Source organism: Gadus chalcogrammus, chromosome 13 (assembly GCF_026213295.1).
Source record: "Gadus chalcogrammus isolate NIFS_2021 chromosome 13, NIFS_Gcha_1.0, whole genome shotgun sequence".
Taxonomy (NCBI): domain Eukaryota; kingdom Metazoa; phylum Chordata; class Actinopteri; order Gadiformes; family Gadidae; genus Gadus; species Gadus chalcogrammus.
In genome coordinates this window covers 17,948,598-17,971,079 of record NC_079424.1, presented here as the reverse complement: position 1 = coordinate 17,971,079, position 22,482 = coordinate 17,948,598, and the positions used below count along the sequence as shown (strand labels likewise).

The 22,482-nt window shown below is 43.0% G+C and overlaps 2 protein-coding genes, 1 long non-coding RNA gene and 1 other non-coding gene across 6 annotated transcripts; 2 read left to right on the top strand and 2 right to left on the bottom strand.

The window, feature by feature from the left end:
- The first annotated feature begins 392 nt into the window (after positions 1–392).
- On the top strand, positions 393–6,694 carry LOC130402614 (uncharacterized). Of its 3 annotated transcripts, XR_008903948.1 has the most exons (4): positions 393–527; positions 4,129–4,204; positions 4,334–4,376; positions 5,658–6,000. It is a non-coding gene; the product is annotated as an uncharacterized LOC130402614 (long non-coding RNA). The 3 variants fall into 3 exon arrangements; XR_008903947.1 differs by lacking the exons at positions 4,334–4,376; positions 5,658–6,000 and adding an exon at positions 6,592–6,694; XR_008903949.1 differs by lacking the exon at positions 4,334–4,376.
- On the top strand, positions 6,167–6,238 carry trnad-guc (transfer RNA aspartic acid (anticodon GUC)). The gene has a single exon. It is a non-coding gene; the product is annotated as a tRNA-Asp (tRNA).
- A 1,534-nt stretch (positions 6,695–8,228) lies between the features above and the next one.
- Positions 8,229–13,603, bottom strand: LOC130402411 (acidic mammalian chitinase-like). Its single transcript, XM_056606563.1, has 12 exons — positions 13,521–13,603; positions 11,191–11,273; positions 11,074–11,103; positions 10,757–10,958; positions 10,303–10,359; positions 10,052–10,217; positions 9,704–9,828; positions 9,466–9,589; positions 9,156–9,338; positions 8,900–9,022; positions 8,672–8,810; positions 8,229–8,564 (listed from the first exon to the last, which is right to left on the bottom strand). The coding sequence occupies exons 1-12, from the start codon at positions 13,601–13,603 to the stop codon at positions 8,305–8,307; spliced, it is 1,575 nt and encodes a 524-aa protein (XP_056462538.1). The 3' UTR covers positions 8,229–8,304.
- Positions 13,604–16,246: 2,643 nt separating this feature from the next.
- Positions 16,247–19,639, bottom strand: LOC130402573 (acidic mammalian chitinase-like). Its single transcript, XM_056606793.1, has 11 exons — positions 19,561–19,639; positions 19,263–19,292; positions 18,946–19,147; positions 18,487–18,543; positions 18,236–18,401; positions 17,879–18,003; positions 17,637–17,760; positions 17,310–17,492; positions 17,054–17,176; positions 16,815–16,953; positions 16,247–16,604 (listed from the first exon to the last, which is right to left on the bottom strand). The coding sequence occupies exons 1-11, from the start codon at positions 19,583–19,585 to the stop codon at positions 16,330–16,332; spliced, it is 1,449 nt and encodes a 482-aa protein (XP_056462768.1). The 5' UTR covers positions 19,586–19,639; the 3' UTR covers positions 16,247–16,329.
- Between the last annotated feature and the right edge of the window lie 2,843 nt (positions 19,640–22,482).

Genomic DNA, 22,482 nt, shown 5'->3' with positions numbered 1-22,482 from the left:
TTAGACGTTTACCCTCCTTTGTAGTCTGCTACTGGGATGACTCAACCCTACCTCTAATAACATCATCTGAATAGTTAGCTGTAGTGACAAACAAGCCTAAATACAACCTATATAAGATTGCTTCTGAGCTCTTTAATATCTGACTTCTGTTATTTTGTTTTTGCAAATTATTTATTTTTTAAGGCTCTTTTGTAAACGTAACTCCCCTTCTCTAATTCATGTATATTTTTTAACCCAATCAGGTCAATCATTGTTGCTGATATCAATCAATTTAAAACATGGTGACGGTTAAGCAAATGCTAATTTCAGAAACGGTATGACGTCCTCCCGTGTTACGCCCCAATATGGAACAGCGTAGCCATTGGTCGCTCTCAATTCTGGGTGACCATTGGTCGAGTGTGAAACTTTAAATAGCCCCCGTCGGTATGAACGCAAACCAAATATAAAAAAGTTTCAAATAAATGGGGGAAAAGGGACTCTAGTATTCTTGGGATTTAGTTCTCAGAAATCATGCTGTTGCGGACCAGGTAGGCAAAACACCTGCGCTGTATTGCTGTAATGAATTGGCCTAATTCACTAGACTAGCGTATCCAGCTATCAGGTTATTTTTGTGTGTTCTGTTTACATAAATCTAAAGCTTTCTATTTTTTTTGGCACAGGGGTACATTTATTAGGCTACTCAAGTACCTTATTAGGCCTACTTGACTATTCTCGACCTATCAGTAATAGTTTTGATTCAACCAATCATACTAGCATGACTACACTTGTGAGCATAGAGCCACAACTGGCTCATCAACTTGTACTTCTACATATTTCGATTTGTAGGGTTTATCTTCTCAGCAACATATGGGATAATGGTGATGAATAAGTACCCTTTTTTAATTTAGATTTAGGTATCGCCTATCTAACGTAGGCCTGCATATCCAATAGGTCAAAGCTCCATAATAACTCATTATATGAGTTATTGGCGAGAGAGGGAGGTTCAGTTATATTGAATAAGCAGTGAGGGAGAGGGAGAAGAGACCATCACAGGGTTGAGGGCAGGGGCGGCACCACATATATTAGGGGGGCAAAGTCTCTTTTGCGGGTATGATCAGCAGTGGTCGTTCTATGCGAGCATGAAGTCCGCGAGCAGCAACATGTCTGCAGGAATTGCAACGTGGAATTGTGACTCTTTTTGGTACCGGTTTATGTCAAAAGCATTGTAGCTGTGTAACACCATGGGCCCTATTTCAACGGTCTGAAACGCAAGTGAGAAGCGCCAAGCACAAGTAGCTTTGTGGGCGGTTCTACGGCGATGTCGCTATATTACAGGCGGAAAAAATTACTCTTACACCCAGCGCAAATCTAAAAGGGTTGGTCTGAAGTAGCCTAATTACCTGTAGTTGTGGTTTGGGCCTTACGTGCAATAAACCATTGAGAGGGCCATGAGAGCATTTGAATCTGACGAATTGATATATTGACACGTCTGCAGTCTCTGATGAGACAGATGCACATTTACATTTAGGGCATTTAGCAGACGCTTTTATCGAAAGCGACTTACATCAGTTAATACACATCTTGACACACCGACGGCAGAGTCAACCATGCAAGGCGACAGCCAGCTCGTCAGGAGCAGTTAGGCTTAAGTGTCTTGCTCAGGGACACATCAACACTCAGCTAGGAGGAGCTGGGGATCAAACTAGCAACCTTTCGGTTACAAGACAACTGGGCTACCTCCCGAGTGAGTGTTCTTTTTAACACTCACTCGCGGTAAAATAATGTTTTCTCACGATCAAATACTCATCACTCTAATAGTTATGGGCATGTACACGATGTCTGTATCAAGAAAATATGTGTTTGCTATACACGTTGTCTGTGTCAAGAAAATATGTGTTTGCTGTACGTGTTTGCAGATGCATTGATTTAAAAGTACAACTTATTACCGCTGTATCAGCTGTTCATTCCCAAATAATTTACCAAGAATGTATGGCTAGGTAGATGAGAGAAGCAAAGTGTATGCGCGAGATGCACAAGCAACATTATGCATGCACCCTTAAAATAGCATCTGATCAAACGCGCCACTGACTTTAAACCAGGTATTTCCTGGTTTGTGGCGCAAGTGGTTTCTGAAACTGCAAAATAGCACCAGGGAACGTTTGCGCCAGAACACGCCTCCTCCTTTCGCCGAACCGCCCCTTGGGGCGCAAGATCATTCCCTAATTTGCCGATGCGTGGCGCAGGAGGGAAAAGAACGCTCTGCGCCAGTTGCAAACTAGCAACGACACATGCGCCAGTGATTAAGTCAAATGCGCCGGATACAAGATAGGGCTCCATATGTGAATGTGTGAAAACCTTTTGTGTGAATACATAAACATGTGTGAATGTATCCAATAAGGCTGCCAGACAGGCAAGCCTTTCTGGTAGCTTTTTCCTGCAGCATGCCAAGGGGTAGATCCTGGGGCCCAGACACTCAGATATTATTATTAATGAATGATTAGAGAGATTATTAATTAATGATTGGCTCCTGCAGAAGCCGAAATACTGAATATTTCATCTTGACTCTAATGTCTATTTGGGACAATGAACTGCACCCTGATCTGAAGGATCTAGACCTCTTATATCAAGAGGTCTAAATCCGATTCTAACTTCTCCATTTGGCAAGCTAGCCAGGAGTTAATAAGAGACATTGCTGGAAACATTTGTCATAATATAGGTACACAACTCAACCAAATGTCTAGTCGTTTTTTGATATTTTAATTCAGAAATGTTACATCTATACGTTTAAGACCCATAAAATAGGTCACTGAGAGATCCTTTACATGTTTCAGATATTGCTTTGTCAATTACTTTGTTTTAAAAGTCCACATTTTGTATCCTTTGCTATTGATTTTCTTGTCATGTTCTCATTGTTCTTACTCTGTTAGCTAGCGTCTACAGCTGATAGGAAGTAAGAGACAGGAAATTGTGTTGCGGTACACAGGCATCGCTACAGTTCATGATCCCCTCTAAGCCTTGGGCAAGCAGCACTGCGGAGCCAATAACTTCATTCCATTCTTATTGAATAATAATCATAAATAATAATATAATTAGTAATAATAATTACATTAACAAGGTTTGACTTTCTTTTTGCATCTCTGTTGCACTTGTTGCACTCCTGGCAGCTATTATTGGCAAGTTGCATGACTTGAATCGAAAATTAGGATATTTTGGATTTATTTATATTTTTGACTTTTTAATCATTAAATCGACAATGTAAACAGCCGTGATTGTATCCTATTTTGAGAAAAAAAAAATCACCATTAATGCACAGTCTACATATATTACTCTTGCACAACGATCTATTTCATAAAGCTCACTGGCGGTTCTGAGTTGGGCCAGTGCCCCTTAAATAAAAGCCAGGCCCCCCACGATGTTTCTAATAATGCAAATTATGATACTTGGACTTATAAAGCCATGATTTTTAATGATATCTAACCTTATTTACATTCGTTATAATCAATATCACAATGAACTACTAAATCAAATATAAATATGCCGAATTCAGGGATCCCAATCAAGTTCTAGATGCCTGTCTGAGAGAGCACCTGATCTGTTTGGGGCTTACTTGATGTTAAAGGTTGGCTACTTCCTTTTAATCTATTGGCTCTAGCTTCCAAGATAGGCATATATTAATCGTTGGTTTTTTCTTTAATTTGCATTTTCTTTGCCTCAATTTTTGACCTCAGCTGTATGATTCTTTTCAGTCTTGATCTGTTAAGTACACCAAATGCTGATTTCTGTTGGAAACAATTTTCACAGATGCTGGCTACAGAATTGGGACAGGATTTTTGGACCTCGTACAGCTGAATGTATTTAAAGGCAATCTTGCGTGAACACAAAAGTGTGTCCTGAGTTTACTTACCACATACACATCAGTCTATTCTTGTTTTTCAAACATTTCCCTGTTCTTTTAAAAACCTCTCACATTAAGCTCCCAACTGGTGTGGTTTTTGTTCATGAAAAAATACAATTGCATTGTTTGAATATGATCACCTCACATATTTTTGGTCATCTTCATCTTTGATTATTGCTCATGCTGATTTGAGCCCAGTATTTGTTTCTCCTCCCTGCTTTGGTGGGTAAACCGTGCATGTATTCCTTTCTCAGGGCAATTGGAGCATCCCCATGCAGCACAGGCAACCATGTTGGAGACTACAGTATATGTAAGGAGATCACAGGAAAGGTTTGTGTCTTTTTTTGTGGTTAACAAGTGCATATTTGAAAGATACAGTATCAATATATATATATTTCAAATATTACATTTTAATGTTTCCTGTCTGGCTGTTATTTCATGTACCCTTTTGAATAGCAGATTTCTGCAGCCACATCACTCAGGTCCACCTCATTTGCAAACGGTAAAAACTAACTCCAAGAAGGCTATGGCCCGTGGGAAACAGTGGATAGAGAATGCTCCAAGTTTGTTTATTTCGCACAGATTAACAAAAAACATAAATTGAAAATATAGGGTGGAAATACACAGAGCAACACTCTTTTTTAAATTATTGAGATGTATACAGTTTAACAGTTTCACACATATGGATATGATTACAGTTTCACTTCTGCATCTGTCTGCTGCTCCAAACCAGTCTCACGGAAATACGTGACTTTCGTGTCACATCATTTAATCTATTCATTTGTGATCTGGGAAACGTAATTTGAATTTTTTCGTGCCAAAAGCAATCTCAAACTCATTCTAAAAAGAAGACATGAAGCAGCTACCTTTCTTTCCGTCGCGGTTTGCAGTGCACCTGCATTAAATATATCTGTGAATTCACTAATAGATATCAAAGGTGAAAGTAGAAAGGGGTGGCCAAAAGCTGTCATATTGTTGGAAATTTGTGTTTTTGGCACGAAGTTTATAAATTACGTGTCCCAGATCACGAATGAATCGATTAAATGACTTGACAGCGTTACGTATTTCCGTGAGACGGCTGCTCTGCTCAATCCTTGTTTTGCATCTATCTTCAAAGGTATCAAGTAATCAGGAAAAGTGCTCTTCTACTTTAAGTAACCTGAAATTAGTTTGACAAGGCATGGCCAGCCGCGTATAGCCATAGAACGCTGACTAGCCAATCGGAAGTGAGAACGAAAATGCCGCGGATCGGTGAAGAACTCTTTGTCGAGTAGGAGCGTCTCCCAGAGGAAGTGGTTCGAATCCCAAGTTAACCAAATAAACCAAACCCTTATTTGATTTAGAATACTCTTATATTCTTCCTACAGCATGTGTAGATGATCCGAAACTATTCCTTTTCAACTATTTTCAACTTTTATGTGAACTTGACAAATGTCGAAATAATTAATCTTTGAGGATAATATGATAATAAGACCTTGTTATTAAAGGATAGATAAAAATTCTACTTTTACTTACTGTTTCTTGAAAAGTTTGAATTTAACTTAATGATAATAAAAACAACAAATAATCCAAATAAAGTCGCTGCCCTTTAATGAAAGTGTCATATTTTATTGTACATAAACACAAGCTGAATAATTAAACACCCAAAATCAAAACTGACATTGAAGATAAATAAAGATAATATGGAAGCAAATGAACAATCAAAATGTGCAGAATATATTTAGTAAAAAGTGTAAACATATATTATGAAATGATTAATCCAGGACTAATCATTTCATTTCAGAAAAGAGGAGTTGAGGAGGACTAGTGGTCTCCTGTCGACGCTCTGCTGTCTGTCAGAGAAGCAATCATCTCCTTACTTCTGCCGAGGGGGGAAACAGCGACACCAAAATCCCGCTTGTGGCCGGAAAAATATTACATCCGTAGTGATAAGAACTACCATAGAGAATGAATGGGAAAAGTTAAGGGAGTTAAAGATGACAAATTTTTTCGGATAAATGCCAATCACATTGTGTGTATAATTTCAAACCAGCACAATAATAAAGCTCAATAAAATGAACAAACGGCATGACTAAATGGTAGCGTATATTATGGATTTATTGTTGAAAAAGTATAGAAGCGGAACTTATTTCTTACAGGTTTCATCAAACTCTTCAGTAGGCCTATATTGAAAAGCGAAATGCTGAATTCGGAATTGCATTTAATTTGTCACTCAAAAGTACTCAGAAGCCCGAAAGTCACCCTATTTAACCTATAGTATATAATTCATGGCAATGGGTGATTGTACAGAACTCCTCGTTAGTATAGTGGTCAGTATCCCCGCCTGTCACGCGGGAGACCGGGGTTCAATTCCCCGACGGGGAGGTTCAATTTTTTTTTTTTTTTCAAGCCGGTCTTCCCTGATATTCAAATGTATCTATTGCCGCATTTTCAACGAGCGTTGAGGTACGGTTAGGCGTAGATATTTATAACTGACTAGATATCGCTGTGCTGCACTGTTCAGTGGAACGTATGCGTCAAGGCCGCCGCCATCTTGGTGCGGGTTAACCACCCACCTGAATGAATAAACGTCCGATTGGGCAGAGATCCTTTCCAGTCAAAATCACGCTAAATCTCCTTATTTTAAGGCAATCTTCAAGCGGATCGGGTCAAACGTGTGTTCTTGGTAATGATAGTACAAATTAACTAAAAATACATCTTTCGATATTTTTACACAGCCAGATTGTGTGGACAATCCCGCTGATCAGGGTGGTGACACTAGAGGACGCCAGAGAAGCCATAGAGACTAGAGAGTTTAACGTTTGCTCCAAATTGGCGAAGCTAGAGGTAAGGGCTCTAATCTTCCCTACTTGACGAGCTGCTACAACTGCTGATGGGTTTGGTTTCCTTAAGCATTTAAAGTCCTTCCATTTGTATTCACTTTCTGTTTTATGGATGGAGAAATGCAGCATATCAGACTTTCTTCCCTTTGGCCTTTTTATTTGTGGGAGACACAACATTCTCTTCATATAGCAAGTTTGATAACAACCTGGTCCTGGGCACAATTTTATTAGCTACTTTGTTAAGTGTTATTGTGTGTATCACTTTCTACATATTAAATAATTTAAATATACAAATATTAGTATTATCTACATACAACTGTAGGCCTACCAAATTATGTTCTTATGTTTTCCCTGAAAATTATATATATTGGCTAATTATTTAAATTATTTAGCATGCAATGCGCTATTATATCAGACTGCATTGGTTTTATTGGCCAGGCTCTACTCTGGATAAATACACACGCAAAAAAATAATAATTAACCATAATACTTGGTTTACAATATTTATAATGTGTATCTAAAAAATAGTCGACATGGTTAGTTATATTATTTTAAATCAGACTATTTCAAGAATAAAAGTATCACCTGCATCCTCACTTAGTAGTGGAAAATATTGCTCAAACGGGCCGGCCACAACAAACGTGTGACTTTGTGAGCTCACTTTGTATTGGGCATGTTATAATGTTGGGACTGTGGGAAGGCTCGCGTGGAGGCGGGGGTGGATATGGACACTGGTTTTAAGCACTTTCATTGACAAAGTGGTGAACTCCCACAAGCAGCAACTAGAGTCGGTGGGGGGCGATGCTACGGGCGACGTTCGGTGGGGCCTAGCCGTAATACAATTCAAGACTCAGCTGTGGTTTATTCTTTGGAACCACAGCCTATTAAGGTCCGTCTAGGTCAAAGGGCCCCAGCCTTGGTGGTCAGTGATCCCTCTGGTGGCCAAAAACGTTTTATTATATTTACATTTTAGGGGTAAGGATTAGAATGCATCGACTTGTAAAATGGCTGTAAATAGTCATGGTTCTTTACTAGAAATGAATAAATAAATGTTTTCAACGTGCAGTGGCAACCCACACATTTCCCTCAAATCAGATTGAAAACATTGAGGAAGCGAGCAAAGGCAATTTGTAAAAATGCAAATGCAAAAATAGGCAAAGAGAACCTTCTTTCCGGGTTCAGACCAAATTGTTGAATATCTACCGCAATTATGTTTTTATTTAGCGTCATGTTACCTGGATTTATATCTAGTGAAACAAACATTCAAATCCACAAACGTTTCAATCCATGGTTAGCTTCAGATACGGTTTGTATGGTGTGGTTGAAGCTTCTTGGATTAGCATAATGTTGCACTTCTTATGACAAATGTACTTATTGTAAATCGCTTTGGATAAAAGCTTCTGCTAAATGCCCTAAATGTAAAAAAGCATAATGTAAAATTTGGTTGAGCCATTCTGGACAACATATCAGTATGGGACAAAAAACACCAAAGACAAGAGATATTTTTAAATGCTGTATTTATTTTCTCATTACATTCCTAAACAGAACCGTTTAAACTTGGTTTCTCACATCATGATTGTGTGTGGTACGAGGTTTTAAGGACCCAGTTTATGCCCAGTTGCAACATTTGCAGCTGGTGTCGAACACCAGGCCTGCAGCACAGTGCTGCTCGTAGGTTCTTCCCTGGCTGCACTCGTAGAAGTGGTTCTTGTTTGTGGGATCGGGGAAGAGTCCGTTGGCCTTGCCGGCGCAGAATCCAGAGCCTCCGCTGCTGCCGCCGCCACCAGGTTTGGGGCGGGCGGTAGGGTGGATTGGAATGGTGGCGGTAGGGTGGATTGGGATCACAGGCTCCGTGCGAGCGGTGCAGCCTATTTAGAAAGACCAGAATCAAACTGTTAGATTGGTCATTGAATAGCAATATGTAGTTTAATATAAATATATTGCTTGAGTGTGTGTGTCTGTTTGTGTGTGTTACCTGCTCCAGTTCCAAGGGCGGTCTTGATGGTGTTGATCAGAGGGTATCTCCCCTGGCCACAGAAAGTGCCACTGAAATCATCCAGGTCCAAACTCCAAACCATAGCTCCTCCGAAACCGCTTGTCTTCAGCCACTGGAGCTGTACGTTGTAAGAGATGGGTGGATGATTGTTAGAAACCCTTGATCACAATGAACAAAAATGGTACATTGATGCATGCATGTGCATACCTTGATCTGGAAGCTCTTGACGTTGTCGTATCCAACCCAGATGTTCTGGCTGTTGAAGGCATAGGGCACATCCTGGACGGCGTCCCAGGCCTGAGTGGCTCCTTGCTTCAGGAAGGTGCAGATCTGAAGGGAAGTGGTGATGTGAATGACATTTCATAGGCTGGTTCTACCTACCTCCTTACTCTGTCATGCCATCTAAATGCTCCATCGCTTTTCAAGCAAACAACATATATTCAAGCCAACCAAAAGTAAACACCTCATAGTAGGCCCAGAATCCAGCCTGGCGGGTGAAGGGTCCGGCAGGTCCAGGTCCACTGGCGGGGGCTCCCACGGCGGAGTTGGAGGAGGCCAGTTTGAAGGTGTGGCCATAGGTGGGGAATCCAACCAGCAGCTTCTCGGCGGGGACACCGTTGCTCTTCCAGTAGTTCATGGCATAGTCCTACGGAAGACGGAATCATACCAAAGTCACATCCTGATTCTTACCTTGCGATTGGGCCAAAGGTGTTTCCAGGTGTGGGTGTAATCCATATGTGATTACTAGTATTCAGAGAGAACCCTTCACTTACCACATTGAAGTAGACCATGGATCCCTGGTCAGATGGGCCCTTGTACAGGGGGCTGTTCTCTCCAACATTGTGCTCCCAGGAGCCATGGAAGTCATAGGTCATCACGTGGAAGTAGTCCAAGATACTGGCATGAAAAATTATCAACTAAACGTCAGGAACCGTTTCCACAGTTTGGAAAAGCTCTCTTAGGTGACCCCAATCCCTCCCCCATCTCCCCACATTAAAACTCAATACTTACGCTCCGATCGCGGAAATCTGGTATCCAGAGTCGATGGTTCCCTTTCCGGCAGAGACAGCAGCAGTCAGCATCAGACGAGGACGGCTGGTCTGTTTGGCCTCAGCCTCGAAGGCGCTCATCAGCTCCTGTGGAGAAAGGCAGAGGGGTCACAAATGAATATGATCTTTAAATAATATCTATTAGTGAAACAAAAAGATTCGATGGATCATTCACTATAGTTAAATTCACCAACAAATTCCTATGAAAGCCATATTAGTGGCTGATTCATGCAGTGATTCTGTTGATGAAATGGAACAAACTGTCCAGCGTTATACAGTGTTACACAGCTGAGCTGGTTTGATGTCTCACCTGGCACAGAACGGTGTAGCGGGCCTTATCGGCAGCTGGGGAGCCACGAGATCCAGGGTACTCCCAGTCGATGTCCAGACCATCAAACTGATACTGACGCAGGAACTTGATCACACTGGTGATGAAGGTCTGGCGGTTGGCAGGACTGGACACCATGGCGGTGAATCTGAGGAGAGGTCACATCACAGTCAGCCGGCTTGAACTAGTTTCATAAAGAACATGATGTAATCTGAAATATGTTTTATACTCACTTGGCAGTGCCAAAGTTCCATCCTCCAATGGCCAGCAGGGTCTTCAGTTTGCTGTTACTGTAAGAAAATAAGAAAGAAGCATTTGATTGACTTGCATCTCACAATATGTTGCTAGGTTCTCACACTAGTCCAGCCTATTCTGGTCTCATATCTTTGGGCACACACGCAGATATTAAACTATAAACTATTTTTGTCCACATTGTGTTCTTCATTGTTCCTTTTTGCCGTTCAAATTGTATATTATTATAATATTTTTGAAATTATTATCATGCACTTGATTCTACTTCTTGATAGTAATCTTTTTTCTCCTGAAATGTGCATTGACCCTTTCTCATAATGGGCCATAAGAACATCTGACCCCAGCCTCTGACCTACACTTCAATCCTAGAATCCCAAATAATTGCCACAGTGAGAAGCTTTACCCAAGGCCCTATGATCACATGTGTCTACTCACTCGTTCTTGAGGGCCTGGAACTGTCCGTAGAGCTTCACATCGTCCCACTCGTAGGTCTTGATCATGTTGCCGTCCATGCCGGCGAAAGCGTAGATCAGGTGGTCGCAGAGACATGGGTCCACGTTTGTGGGGAAATACTTACCCGCTCCGGGACGGTACTGTCCCCAGTTGGTGAAATAACAGGAGAGGATGTAGGATGATCCTACAAGAGAAGACACACAGTTTAAGTTCAGTTCAGAGCTCAGCTGTTCTAAGACTAATCCTTGTAGTTTTTGCCTCAACAAATCATGAGTGGACCGAGAGTTTGAATAACTTACCTAGCTGCACATGCAGCAGGAGAGCCAGACCTGTACACAGCGAGAGAGAAGGAGATTAAGTGAAATGCTTAAAGTCTTGAGCGGTGAAGCCCATTTCTAGCCGTGTTCCTCACTTACCAACGAAGACGAGTAGTTTGCCCATGGTGCCTCTGTACAACTTTCTAAGGAAAAGGGTCCGTCTTATATACACCTGGGAACCACTTCATATCTGTACACAATATCGTTCATTTGTTTGGTCACGTCGACATATTCCACTGGCTCAGCCAAAATCATAGATAACCTCCCGACGTCCTCTAAAGACCCTTTAATCTTGTTATTACAAGTGAAGTCAAGGTGAGTGATGCAATGGGCAAGGGGTGTAAGTAGACCAAGGTGAACACGGACTGATAACTCCACAAGGAAAGTATTCAACCAGGCTTGAACCAAAGATGTTCTTGTTTTCTCAACTGTCCATAAGATGATACATGCTGAATGCGGTTGATAGTACAAAGCATAGCAATATTTAAGTCCGGACGTATGTCAGGAAACCAGTCCTAGTCATGCTGAAAATATATGGAGATAGACATAGTGTTAAAATAAACAAAAATGATCAATGATAATTGTTTCTCAAGTATGACCTGAAAGACATGAAAACTTGTTAATCATAAGATATCATGATCGATGTGTGTTTTCAAAATGGGGTTCTCAAAATGTTTAGCCATTTGTCCTCATTTTTTTCAGACAAATATATATAGTTTCCTACAGTCTTCTCAAAACATCCACCTTCTCTGAGTTCACGTGCATCAAAGATGGGTTGCAAGGATGGCAGAGATCAAATAAAAAGGTAACAAAATAAAAGATAAGCGGCATCCTAATTTATAAATATATATTTTTAAGATCTTCTCCCCTCCTCCGAAAAATCTCCCCATGCCAAACCTCTAGTGGTCCATAGCTGGGTTGCAAGTTTGAAAGAGATTGCAAAAAACTTGAGAGGGGATATGGGAGAATCATGACGATAATGGAGTAAAGGAAGAGAGTAGGCCGACACTTATTTATTTTTTTACTTGGGCCAACGATAACCTTACCTATAATCTTCACTGAAATGTAACCTGACTAAACTCAAGGGTAAAGCTTGGCTGTACATTTGGAGGAGATAGAATAAACCTGACCAGAGATATTATCAAAACATGACAGAAATTGTCCAATAAGAGACAAGGGGGACGCATGTTTTCTTTCTTTCTTTACTTTTGACCAAGAATATTTTTGCCCAATCTTTGAGGTTGAGAATTGCATGGTTCCTTCAAATCATCCCAAAACACAGATATGTGTGTTATGTTTTGAATGTGAATGAAATTCTGAAAAGGAACAACAATATTGCTGAACCGTATATGAGCAAATGAAATAAGGTGGTTTACGAATTAATTAGAATAAATGATTGAATCATGGATGTGAGTAGGGGCCACATGCACATTTTAAAAGGTTATTTCCTGAAACCAAAGACACAAAAGAGGAAATAAGGGTTAAACCTTCTTATCTGTCTGTTGACTCAGCAGGGATAATATTGAATGAGACAAGTGTATCAAGAATAGAATAAATATTTGAAAGCAATACAGAATAGAGTGCCTGAGTGCCTTACCGCGTTTTATTCCATGTTGCATTGTCATCTGATGCCAGAATGTTCTGTTCTTCTTTACATAAATATAGACATTTCCACGTGTGTGTGTGCGTGCGTGCGTGCGTGCGTGCGTGCGTGCGTGCGTGCGTGCGTCATTTTGAGAATGATTTCATATTTGTAAATGAGATCAGTTGATGTGTAGTTTTATAAAATCCTTTGTAATCACGTGATGAAATGTATGGTATTATACTATTATGAAAAAGCAACAAAACGACACAAATGACTGAACAAACCATTTAATTTGATAAATTTGAGGGAAAAGTACAAAAAAAGAAAGGTTTGGAGTAACCAGCCTTAATTTTTTGTGTTGTTCTAGGTTTCAGAAGTTACTATCTTTGTGGGACTTTAATACTCAAAAGGTGGAAGGTGGGGGACTGTTATTTTTGTAATGGTTTATTCATCCAAAATACAATCTAAAATATTATTATAATGAAATATATTAACATATATTGTAGGAAATATGTAATACAAGATTACCCCAAAAAAGCCATCCCCCTGAAACAAAATAGCTAAGCAAAATCATTCATTAATATCCTAGATGTATTTCTTAAACTTTATGAACTTTATGAACATGTGGTACTTCTTAAACTTTATGAACTTTATGAACATATCAGATTCCAGCCTACGCGTCCCTCATGACCCTTCACTTCCTGGCCCTGACAGAGACCTGGATCACTCCAGAGAACTCTGCTACTCCTGCTGCCCTCTCCACCGTCTACTCATTCTCGCCAACCCTAGACCATCCAGGCGAGGAGGAGGGACCGGACTCCTCATCTCGCCCATGTGGTACTACCAGGTCCTTCCACTAGAACACTTGGCCAGATCTGCGTTTGAACTCCACGCTGTCACTGTCACCATTCCTATCAAGCTCTCCATTGTGGTGATCTATCCTCCAGGTCCCCTCCGTGACTTCTACGACGAGATGGATGCCCTCCTCAGCTGCTTTCCTGAGGATGGCACACCACTTGTTATCCTCGGCGACTTCAACATCCTGCCAGAGAATTTGCACTCACCTGAACTAACCAACTTTTTCGCCACCTTTGACTTAACACTATCCCCTTCTCCTCCCACAGACAGGGCCGGGAACCAGCTTGACCTAATGTTCACTAGGTCCTGCGGCACCTCTGCTATCTCTGTTACCCCGCTCCCCGTGTCTGATGACCATTACTTTGTTGATTTTTCTCTCTCCTTGAAATCCTCTCCCCCCTCCTCTCTAGTCCCCACATTGTCACCACTCGCCGTAACCTCAAATCCCTCTCTCCCTCTACGTTTGCCTCTACGTTTCTGTCTTCACTACCCTCTATCGAACGATTCTCCCAACTATCTACAGATGAATCTTCAGACACTCTGCTATGCTCCCTCTCCTCCTCCTTGGATTCCCTCTGTCCCTTCCACTCCAGACCAGCGCGATCCTCACCCCCCCCTCCTTGGCTGTCCGATCTCTCCTCCAGGATGTCTCAAGCGACATCCTGCCATTTCTCACCTCACTTATCAACTCCTCCCTCACTTCAGGCGTTGTTCCAGCGTCTTTCAAGATTGCCAGGATAAAGCCTCTCCTCAAAAAACCAACTCAACCAAAATAATGCCACCGACATCCAGAACTACAGACCGGTATCTCTTCTTTCATTCCTCTCTAAAACACTGTTGCTAACCAACTGTCCTCCTATCTCTCATCCAACAACCTGCTTGACCCTCACCAGTCAGGCTTCAAGAAGGCACACTCCACTGAGACGGCTCTCCTCGCGGTGACTGAGTCCCTCCGTGCTGCCAGAGCCTCGTCCCTCTCATCGGTTCTCACTCTCCTCGACCTGTCTGCAGCATTTGACACAGTGAACCACCAGATCCTCCTTGCCACTCTTGCAGAACTTGGCATCGCTGAATCTGCTCTTTCCTGGTTCACATCCTACCTGATGAACTGCACCTATCAAGTGACATGGAATGGCTCCTTGTCCAAACCTTGCATGCTTGAAACTGGTGTCCCTCAAGGCTCTGTACTAGGGCCTCTTCTGTTCTCCCTCTATAGCAGATCTCTGGGCTCTGTAATTGCATCACACAGCTTTTCCTATCACTGCTATGCTGACGACACTCAGCTATTTCTCTCTTTCCCCTCTTCTGATAAAGCCCTGATTGCAACACGCATATCGGAATGTCTGGCGGACGTCAGCACCTGGACAACTGCCCATCACCTGAGGCTTAACCCCAACCGAGCTCCTCCTAATCCCAGGGAAAGATGGCCCACACATGGACTTAACAGTCACCGTTGAGAACATCACTGTATCTCCTTCTCCAACTGCCAGAAACCTCGGTGTGGCATTGGACAATCAGTTATCCTGCACCGCAAACATCACTGCGGTGGCCCGATCCTGCAGATTTGCACTTTACAACATCCGCAGAATCTGGCCCTTCCTCACAAGGGAAGCAGCTCAGCTTCTAGTCCAATCATTGGTCATCTCCCGCCTCGACTACTGCAACTCACTCCTGGCTGGACTTCCTGCCTCTGTGATTAAACCTTTGCAGTGCATCCAGAATGCGGCAGCGCCTCGTGTTCAACCTACCGAAGTTCTCCCATGTGACCCCCCTCTTCCGGGACCTCCACTGGCTCCCTGTAGTTAACTCGCATCAAATTTAAGACGATGGTACTGGCATACAAGGCAGTCGATGGAACTGCCCCTGCCTACCTCCAGGCATTGCTAAAGCCACACACCCCAACTCGATCCCTCAGCTCAACTACCTCAGCTGGACGTCTGGTACCGCCATCGCTAAGAGCTAGCAAAGGCCGTTCAGCAAAGTCACAACTTTTCTCGGTTTTGGGACCTCAGTGGTGGAACGAGCTCCCTGCCGTTCTCAGGACCTCAGAGTCGCTCACTATCTTCCGAAAAAGACTCACCTGTTCAGGGTCCACCTCGACCCTGCATAGCCACCCTCCCCCTTCTTGCCACCATTGTACACTGTATTATATTGTGTTGTATTGTATTCTATTAACTGTGTAGCAACTGCAGTAGCTGCTATCATTGCTGTAACACGAGGAATTGGTTAGCCTAGCGATTGTTGCACTTGCACTTGGTTCTATGAACATCCTTTCTGTACCGACAGCGATATATTGTTGCACTTCTTATGACAAATGTACTTATTGTAAGTCGTTTTGGATAAAAGCGTCTGCTAAATGCCCTAAATGTAAATGTAATGTGGCCAGAGCAAAACCAGATTTCCTTTTTTAACAATACCATTTAATCCCACCTTTATCAAACGGTCTGAAAGGCAAGCATTAGCATAGTCCCATATGTGACCCCAAAACAAATATTTTGGTTCTTAAGAGTTCCCATTATATTGTTGAATGTATTTCACAATTATGTCTTAAATTTATATCAGGGAAAGAAAGGTTAGAATCTACCGTTTGCCTCACTGTTTTACTCAACATTCAACTTCAAATATGAACGCTATCTTCTGCTCTTCTTTGCATCAGCAACTATTTCAATATCAAATAGAAAGCACCAAGGACAATAATTTTTTTAATGCTGAATTTATTTTGTAATGCAACATATCTTGCCAAAAACAAACGTGTAACTTGTTTGTTTCATGACTGTGTGGTACAAGAACCCAGTTTAAGCCCAGTTACAACAACTGCAGCTGGTGTCGAACACCAGGCCGGCAGCGCAGTGCTGATCGTAGGTTCTTCCCTGGCTGCACTCGTAGAAGTGGTTCTTGTTGGTGGGGTCTGGGAAGAGTCCATTGCCCTTGCCGGCGCAGAATCCAGAGCCTCCGCTGGTGCCACCTCCACTGCTGCTGCCTCCGCTGCCTCCGGCATCAGGTTTGGGCTGAGGCTGGGCGTGGGCGGTGGGGGTGACTGGGGCCAGGGGCTCTGTGCGAGGGCTGCAGCCTATTTAGAAAGGGTCACAAAAGGGCAAACTGCTGTTGAATCGAAATATTGCCTGAGCGTGTGTGTGTGTGTGTGTGTGTGTGTGTGTGTGTGTGTGTGTGTGTGTGTGTGTGTGGTGTGTGTGTGTGTGTGTGTGTGTGTGTGTGTGTGTGTGTGTGTGTGTGTGTGTGTGTGTGTGTGCGTGCGTGCGTGTGTGAACGCATGCGTTACCAGGGGAAGTTCCAAGGGCAGTCTTGATGGTGTTGATCAGAGGGTATTTTCCCTGGCCACAGAAAGTGCCACTGAAATCATCCAGGTCCAAACTCCAAACCATAGCTCCTCCGAAACCGCTTGTCTTCAGCCACTGGAGCTGTATGTTGCAAGAGATGGGTGGATGATTGTTAGAAACCTTTGCTCACAATGACAAATATGAAAGGTACAATGGTACATTGATGCATCCATGTGCATACCTTGATCTGGAAGCTCTTGACGTTGTCGTATCCAACCCAGATGTTCTGGCTGTTGAAGGCATAGGGCACATCCTGGACGGCGTCCCAGGCCTGAGTGGCTCCTTGCTTCAGGAAGGTGCAGATCTGAAGGGAAGTGGTGATGTGAATGACATTTCATAGGCTGGTTCTACCTACCTCCTTACTCTGTCATGCCATCTAAATGCTCCATCGCTTTTCAAGCAAACAACATATATTCAAGCCAACCAAAAGTAAACACCTCATAGTAGGCCCAGAATCCAGCCTGGCGGGTGAAGGGTCCGGCAGGTCCAGGTCCACTGGCGGGGGCTCCCACGGCGGAGTTGGAGGAGGCCAGTTTGAAGGTGTGGCCATAGGTGGGGAATCCAACCAGCAGCTTCTCGGCGGGGACACCGTTGCTCTTCCAGTAGTTCATGGCATAGTCCTACGGAAGACGGAATCATACCAAAGTCACATCCTGATTCTTACCTTGCGATTGGGCCGAAGGTGTTCTCAGCTATGTGTGTAATGTAATAACCATATTAGCATATGTAATATATGTAATATTCAGAGAGAATCCTTCACTTACCACATTGAAGTAGACCATGGATCCCTGGTCAGATGGGCCCTTGTACAGGGGGCTGTTCTCTCCAACATTGTGCTCCCAGGAGCCATGGAAGTCATAGGTCATCACGTGGAAGTAGTCCAAGATACTGGCATGAAACATTATCAACTAAACGTCAGGAACCGTTTCCACAGTTGAGAAAAAAATCTCTCAGGTGACCCCAATCCCCCACCCCCCATCTCCCCACATTAAAGCTCAATACTTACGCTCCGATCGCGGAAATCTGGTATCCAGAGTCGATGGTTCCCTTTCCGGCAGAGACAGCAGCAGTCAGCATCAGACGAGGACGGTTGGTCTTCTTGCCCTCAGCCTCGAAGGCGCTCATCAGCTCCTGTGGAGAAAGGCAGAGGGGAACATATGGATATGATTTTTAAATCATATCTAAAAGTGAAACACAAAGATTGTATGGATCATTCACTGCAGTTAAATTCACCGTTCTAACAAATTCCTTTAAACGCCTTATTGGCTGTTTCATGCAGTGATTCTGTTGATGAAATGGAGCAAATGTCCAGCTGGCAGTAGAATACACAGTGTTATACAGCTGAGTTGGTGTGATGTCTCACCTGGCACAGAACGGTGTAGCGGGCCTTATCGGCAGTTGGGGAGCCACGAGATCCAGGGTACTCCCAGTCGATGTCCAGACCATCAAACTCATACTGACGCAGGAACTTGATCACACTGGTGATGAAGGTCTGGCGGTTGGCAGGACTGGACACCATGGCGGTGAATCTGAGGAGAGGGCACATCAGAATCAGCCAGCTTGTACTTGTTTTATAAAGAACATGAGGAAGTCTGAAATACGCATCATACTCACTTGGCAGTGCCAAAGTTCCATCCTCCAATGGCCAGCAGGGTCTTCAGTTTGCTGTTACTGTAAGAAAACAAGAAAGAAGCATTTGATTGACTTGCATCTCACAATGTGTTAATGTATGCTAGGTTTTCAATCTAGTCTAGCCTTTCTGGTCTCATATCTTTGGGCACACACACAGATATTAAACTCTATTTTGTCAACGTTATGTTCTTCATTGTTCCTTTTTGCCGTTCAACTAGTATATTATTATAATATTTTTGAAATTATTATCATGCACTTCATTCTACTTCTTGATTGTAATCTTTTTTTCTCCTGAAATGTGCATTGACCCTTTCTGATAATGGGCCATAAGAACATCTGAATGCAGCCTCTGATCTACACTTCAATCCTATGATCCCAAATAATTGCCACAGTGAGAAGCTTAGTTTACCCAAGGCCCTATGTTCACATGTGTCTACTCACTCGTTCTTGAGGGCCTGGAACTGTCCGTAGAGCTTCTCATCGTCCCACTCGTAGGTCTTGATCATGTTGCCGTCCATGCCGGCGAAAGCGTAGATCAGGTGGTCGCAGAGACATGGGTCCACGTTTGTGGGGAAATACTTACCCGCTCCGGGACGGTACTGTCCCCAGTTAGTGAAATAACAGGAGAGGATGTAGGATGATCCTACAAGAGAAGACACACAGTTAAACTTTAGTTCAGAGCTCATCTGTTCTAAGACTAATCCTTGTACTTTTTGCCTCACCAATTCATGAGTGGACCAAGAGTTTGAATAACTTACCTAGCTGCACATGCAGCAGGAGAGCCAGACCTGTACACAGCGAGAGAGAGAGAGAGAGAGAGAGAGAGAGAGAGAGAGAGAGAGAGAGAGAGAGAGAGAGAGAGAGAGAGAGAGAGAGAGAGAGAGAGAGAGAGAGAGAGAGAGAGAGAGAGAGAGAGAGAGAGAGAGAGAGAGAGAGAGAAGAGAGAGAGAGAGAGAGAGAGAGAGAGAGAGAGAGAGAGAGAGAGAGAGAGAGAGAGATTAAGTGAAATGCTTTAAAGTCTTGATTGGTGAATTTCTAGCTGAGTTTGTCACTCACCAACGAAGACGAGTAGTTTGCCCATGGTGCCTCTGTACAACTCTCCAAGGAAAAGGGTCCGTCTTAAATACACCTGGGCACCACTTCATATCTGCACACAATATCATTCATTTGTTTAATCATGTTCAGTTTTCCACTGGCTCAGCTGAAACCATAGATAACCCCCCAACGTCCTCTAAGGACATATTCATCTGGCTATCAAAACTGAAATCAAGGCGAGGGTTGCAGTGCCTTTAACCACACAGGTATATCACACTTGCATTTCTGTGTTAAGCCTGCTCCACTGGTCTGCAAAGTAGTCCCCAGGGTCAGCTGTTCTCTGCATGCTTGTACACCAGCATGCATTTCATTTGGAAGGAAAAGGACACCAAAGACCCCTCAGGGACCCAGGGTCTTCTAAAAGGGTGTCTGCATCCATCAACCTGTGATGGATGCAGACACCCGAGGAAAGTGTCCAACCAGGCTTGAACCCAAGAGGTTCACCAATTTCACACTGGTTTCTACTGCTTTTTGTAAAATGCTAAATGGTGATGATGAGATGGTATAAACAAGACTTCCGAGCAATACAATTTGAATGGGTAATACTCATTATGGTAGTCTGACTCATAGCATGCATGCACAGTATATGGCTCTAAACTTTCCCAAAGGCCTTAATAGCCAGCATCCAAACAGTCCCTACCCCTCCAACGAAGGTCTCCAATTCTGAATAAAAAATTCCTGCTTTCTCTTCCCATATTTCTACAATTTGGGATTCGGCCTATTTTGCTGTATTTATATTTTTGTTAAATTGAGAAAATATTATAATTACAATATGAAGAAGAACAGACTCCAAGCAACCTTTTCCTATACTTAAATTCCTGATAGTTAATAAACTCAGTCAATGGTTTGTTAGATATAATGTTTGTGTAAGCAAAATATAATGATTCATGATTCCATTGAGCCAAATGTCTCTCGACCCTACGGACTTCAGTGGGGGTGTCAGTCCGTCTGTGCACGGCACCTTCTCAACTACCGAGTCCGCCTGCAGCCAAGGGGAGCGCCAATATGCCAATTCCCCACACATTGTTATGATACATCGTAGAAAACCGCTTCGTTGAGCAGATGATTTTTTCTTTTTAACTGCTCGTAGCACCCCCCGAGTGTTGGCTCCCCGGGCAGCTGCCCGGTTCGCCCGTGCCCAGAACTGCCCCTGCAAATACATGCCATAACATGTGGCTGGTTCGCCTCAGTCAGCTGACACCAAAGACTTTACCAGCATGTCAGCATTTCGACGATACTGATGTTTGCCTTGTAGTGTTAAGCGTTTTGCTACCTGCCTTATCATGAAATGCTAATAGTTTACTGCCTTGATGCTGTTCCGAGGTCCCGGTCAACATCTATCTACGTAACAGAAATTTGGCTATAGCCTGTGTTGTCCTTCTCTGTCCTTGTCACGCATTCATAATAATCAGTAAAAGCCTTGATGAGGCCTTTTTGTTTGTTAAATTGTGTTACATTGTAGCCAGATATAGTCATAATCGATCCAGTAAATATTGAAAAGAAATAGCTGTAACATTGGAACATTTTATGTTTGGCCATATTGTGGCGTCATTAGCATTGATTAATTTCTTCTATGGTTTATTTAGACCACGTGATTCAAGCAAACATCAGTACCCTACCCGACCACTGATTTGTATTGCCGACACCAATCCTGAATGGCATTCTTCTTTTATAACACCAAAGCACCCTGTTATGCAACTGACTACTGGATTTCCTTAGCGACAGAGCACAGACAGTAAGAGTTAAAAAAAACTTCTCAGAGACCACCATCATAAACACCGGGGTCCCCAGGGATGTGTGTTGAGCCCACTGTTGTTCACACAGATGACACATGACTAAATTCGAACCACATCATCAAATTCACAGATGACACAACTGGCCTCATCAGCGACGATGACAACTCAGCCTACAGAGAGGAGGCGCTTAAACTTATCAACGGGTGTGACATCAATAATCTTCAACTCAACATCAAGAAAACTAAATAAAAAACTGTGGACTTCAGGAAGAAACACAAACCACACACCCTCCCTCACCATCAATGGCAATGCAGTGGAGTCTGTGAGAGGCGCCAATTTCCTGGGGGTGCATATCACAGATGGCCTGACATGGTCCACCAGCACCACCTTCCTAGTCAAGAAGGCACAGCAACGCTTTCACTTCCTTCGGTGGATGAGGAGAGCTGACCTCCTCCCTTCTGCCCTCACCACCTTCCACAGGGTTGCTATTGGGAGCCTCCTCACCAGCAGCCTCTCAGTGTGGTACGGAAGCTTCCCTGCTGCTGACCAGAAGTCTCTGCAAAGGGTGGTTGAGGACAGCAGAGAAGATCACCAGATCTGCCCAACTATCCATCCAGGACCTGTACCCGTCTGGCTGCCGCAAGAGAGCTACCGCCACCATCAAAGAGCCCACAACACACCCTCATACCATCTGGCAAGGGCTACCGCAGCATCCGGTGCAAGACTACCAGACTCAGCAACAGCTTTTTCCAATAGGCCATCAGACTACTCAACTCACTCAAGAAAATTCCATGAACATCTGTATCATGCTCTTATATGCACACACGTTAACATACATATGTATCTCCATGCTGCTATTCTGCACTTCGCACTTTACTATATGCACCTCTGATTATTGCACCTCAATAACATACCTCAAAACACTGTGAATATTCTATTCTGTATAATGTATATGCCCACTGTCTGTCTGTATGTTGTGCTTATTTGTTGTTGTCTTTGTGCAATATTATGTTATATGTTGTGTGTTAAAAATATTACTTGCATATTTGGAGTATGGGGAAACGCAATTTCGGTCCTGTGTAATTTCTTGTTGCATAGTCTGATTGACAACAAAGGTCGCTTTGACTTGCCTTTGACTTTGACCATA